Source organism: Sphaeroforma arctica (assembly GCF_001186125.1).
Source record: "Sphaeroforma arctica JP610 unplaced genomic scaffold supercont1.167, whole genome shotgun sequence".
NCBI lineage: Eukaryota > Ichthyosporea > Ichthyophonida > Sphaeroforma > Sphaeroforma arctica.
Genome location: NW_014040391.1, coordinates 71,872 through 76,075, shown reverse-complemented (window position 1 = coordinate 76,075; position 4,204 = coordinate 71,872). Strand labels below are relative to the sequence as shown.

Below are 4,204 nucleotides of genomic sequence, written 5' to 3'. Positions count from 1 at the left end.
TATATATATAAGTCGCCAAACGCAGCCCCATAGTCTCGCACGCGACTTATCCCAGTACTATACCTGGTTACTCGAGAACAGCGGAAAGAAATTACTCAAGAGGCGAAACATAGCAACAAGAACGAATGCGCTTACACGTGTGCGAATGTACAACAAAGACATCTTTGGACATATACGAACAAACAGACGCAGGACTATGAGAGGCCCACAGACAGACACGTGCACTCACCCCAGTTTTTGGTAATAGTCTCTTGCTCTCAGATTAGCTGTGAATCGAAGGAGTGAATCCCGCAACGGAAGATAGTGGTGTCAGTAGAGTAGACAAGTCAACAGCCTATCAGACACGCTATGATGAGTGTCTATGATGAGTGTCTATGATGAGTGTCCATGGAGAGTGTCAATGATATGTCTATGATGAGTGTCTATGGAGAGTGTCTATGATGAGTGTCTATAATGAGTGTCTACGATGAGTGTCTATGAAGAGTGTCTATGGAGAGTGTCAATGATATGTCTATGATGAGTGTCTATAGAGAGTTTCTATAATGAGTGTCTACGATGAGTGTCTATGAAGAGTGTCTATGGAGAATGTCTACGATGAGTGTCTATGATGAGTGTCTATGATGAGTATCTATGATGAGTGTCTATGATGAGTGTCTATGATGAGTGTCTATGATAAGTGTCTATGATAAGTGTCAATGATGAGTGTTCATGATGAGTGTCTATGATGTGTGTCTATGATAAGTGTCTATGATGTGTGTCCATGATGAGTGCCTATGATGAGTGTTTATGATGAGTGTCTGTGATGAATGAGACTCATCATAGACACTCATCATACTCCCATTGTAGACACTCATCGTCAGGGCTCACTTGATACAACGCCCCTCAAAGCACACCACGGGACAACCACAGCAAGTGCACGGGTGCCTGGCAGTGTCCATCGCATGACCAGCGTAGGGGTTAGGGCTTAGGTCAGGGCTTAGGGGTTAGTACCCCTAACACAGATCGCACGTGTCTTACCTTTCTGCACCGTCAGCACAACTTGTCGCATGCGCCTGTGTCGTCCTATGTCTTCGAGAGCTTTTAAGAGTGTCTTGCCAAGGCCTTGGCCGCGGAAGTCTTGCGCTACTTGCAGTTCGTAACTGTGCACCACAGAGATTCAAAACAACGAGACGGGGTGAGTGCTTATGACACGGCATGCGACAAGTGTACTGGGTGCAAGGAGCTATCACGCGCCATGGCCACTGCTCTGTTATGCTCGAGGGTCGTCAGTAGTTAATATGTGTAAGGAGGCAGTACTACCAACGAAACGAGGCCTATGGAACAAGGGCCGAGACGTCACATATCAGAACGGAATACACGGGCGCAAAGACAATGACCGGGAAAGCCGGAGAGTAGTCTATGGAGTAGTAGGGGTTAAGAAACCACTGCGAGTGAGCTGTTTTCGACACAATACGCGTATATAAGTTGTCGCTCCCTATTCATGTTTACATAACCGGCACTCATCGACCAACAATGAACGCAAAATTTCAGTTGCGAACTATCACTGTGTTAAACCAAATCGTGCGAATTGAAAGTTCCACGGTCCTCAAATGTTCATACGGCCTCTGTCCACTACACACTACACTCAGCATGAGTGCCATTGCCTCCACACACCAGTAAATGATAATAAATAAATCACAACGGACTACACTCAGTATAAGTGCGCCATTGCATCCACACACCAGTAAATGATAATAAATAAATCACAACGGACTACACTCAGCATAAGTGCCATTGCATCCACACACCAGTAAACGATAATGAATAAACCACAACGGACTACACTCAGCATGAGTGCCATTGCATCCACACATCAATACATGATAATAAATAAACCACAACGGACTACACTCAGCATGAGTGCCATTGCATTCACACACCAGTACATGATCATAAACACACCACAACGTACTACACTCAGCATGAGTGTCATTGCATCCACACACCAGTACATGATCATAAACACACCACAACGTACTACACTCAGTATGAGTGCCATTGCATCCACACACCAGTACATGATCATAAATAATGCACGACGTACTACACTCAGCCAGAGTGCCATTGCACTCACACACCAGTACATGATGGGCAGCACTTCGAAGTCATCCATCTCGAATCTGAAGGAAGTAATTGCTTTGTATGACAGGCTGTCTTCGTCTTCGTTGTTTTCTACCAGCAGATACCTACTTGTTGGACTCCTAAGCTCCTCCATCTTCTCCTCATCGCTCCATTCGGCGTAGCTATGCGTGGCGTGTCCCAATTAAAAGGCAACTCAGCACAGACACACACCCATGCATAGCCACGTATCCATATACTCATGCACATCCCGTGCGTGGCTGCAGGTGAGCATCCTTTAATACACACCATCTAGTCTAGAGTGCAAGTGCTCGAATGGGGTATCCCCCAAAGTCTCACAACAGAACCGCCACCCGGCAACTGGGCTGTTAAGAGTGCTTCTAGACGAGCGCTATGGAATCAGCATAGACAGACGCACAGTGTATGACTATGAAGAAGCGTGTTTGCTCCACATCCCCTCTATACAACGAGAGTCACTACTAACCTACCTCTGCACAAATAATCTAGTGAGCAATAGAGGTGCGCACGCATGCTTTGGCATACACGTGTGTGCCTCGAAGCACCAGCCATTGTAATCGTTGACCTCCATGTATGGACCAGAACAATAACTGAATCTACAAATAGTGATACAGAAATTAATGCACCATTACAATCATTCAATCTACAAAAGAGATACAGTAATGCATGAACCCGTTAGTGCTATTTATAATGTTTTACAACACGCACAGCACAACGCCTTATCACATTGCAACCAAAGGGGTGTGAGGTGTGTTGTGTGACATACTAGTGTGAGACGTTGGCCTTTGTGAGGTTGAAGATGGCTTTGATCTCCCCCTTCGCCAGATCCTGTGACCGGATGAACGCAAACGATCTGTCCTCTCTGCCGTGTGCACGGATCACAACAGCCAGCACGTGTGAGTGTAATGCTACTGAGAGAAAGGATGATTGGTTATGATATCGAGAACAATCCCTAAGGCCATTTGAACGGTACTAGCGCTACAGCGCGAGGGTTGGTAGGTAAAAGAGAGCTGGTGGGTTGATGCAACACCCCGGAGTATGCAGGTAGAGCAGTAGACGTGCACTGGCAGTGTGTGTGGTGATTGAGGAGTGGCGGTGCAATGATCTTGTAATTCAGCATGTGTTGATGGCATATAAGTTGTATTGTATCGTGCGAATGGGCAGAATAACCCCACACTTTCGAGTGCTGCGGTTGATCCGCTCGCTTGTCTTACGCACTTGCGCAGGAGAATTGGGTTAATAACGTGGCACGTAACTCATATTGTGATAGCGCTAGACTAGTGGTTTATCAGAGACGAGAGATCGCTTTAGTTGGGCGCGGGAGTGCCTTGTACAGCTTCACTACAGGACAGCCGCGTCAGTGCGGGCCTAGAGGGATGCAGATGCGCAGTGGAGTGTCGTGCCGAATAGACTTATGCTGTTGCTTTGTAACGAGATATGTGATGAGAATATCCAGATGTGGACAAGTATTCTAGAGTGTATGTTGCTTTACAAAGAGAGGCGTAGTTGTTGTATCGTATGTTCACATGCACCTAATTGTACGACCGCACTGATGACCTACACTAAGTTAGCACATTGAGATGTCACAGATGTAGAAGGGGGATGTGTACATTTTAAATCAACCCTAAGATCTCGCAACATCAATTGCAATGCGGCAAATGGAATACTAGCGAGGTGAGAGTTTAACTACGCATGCTTGCACCTACCATTTGAATCTCGAACTTCATCTGGGCATACTCACTTCACACACAGACTATAACATAGGCTACATCTATACCATCGTATATGTATTCAAAACCACACCACTTCCAATCCGGTCCCCGACTAATCTCGCCGTACCCTTTATTCGAGACAGGCAAAAGCTCGTCTAATGTCACGCACGCATTGGCCGACACGCAGTCTGCGTGCAAAACCGCTTTCTGTTCCCCCATGGTACCAGAAGCAAGGGAGTACCCGTGTATGTGCGTGTGTGTGTGTGTATGTGCGTGTGTGTGTGTGTATGTGCGTGTGTGTGTGTGTGTGCGTGNGTGTGTGTGTGTGTGTGTGTATGTATGTATGTATGTATGTA

At 46.3% G+C, this 4,204-nt stretch overlaps 1 protein-coding gene across 1 annotated transcript; it reads right to left on the bottom strand.

Annotated features, from left to right (window-relative positions):
- Window positions 1-856: 856 nt before the first annotated feature.
- On the bottom strand, window positions 857-4,067 carry SARC_03327 (hypothetical protein; the record flags this gene model as incomplete). The annotated part of the gene is made up of 5 exons (XM_014302890.1): window positions 857-963; window positions 1,018-1,139; window positions 2,118-2,282; window positions 2,903-3,047; window positions 3,914-4,067. 5 exons carry the CDS (start codon window positions 4,065-4,067, stop codon window positions 857-859), a joined length of 693 nt encoding a protein of 230 aa, XP_014158365.1.
- Between the last annotated feature and the right edge of the window lie 137 nt (window positions 4,068-4,204).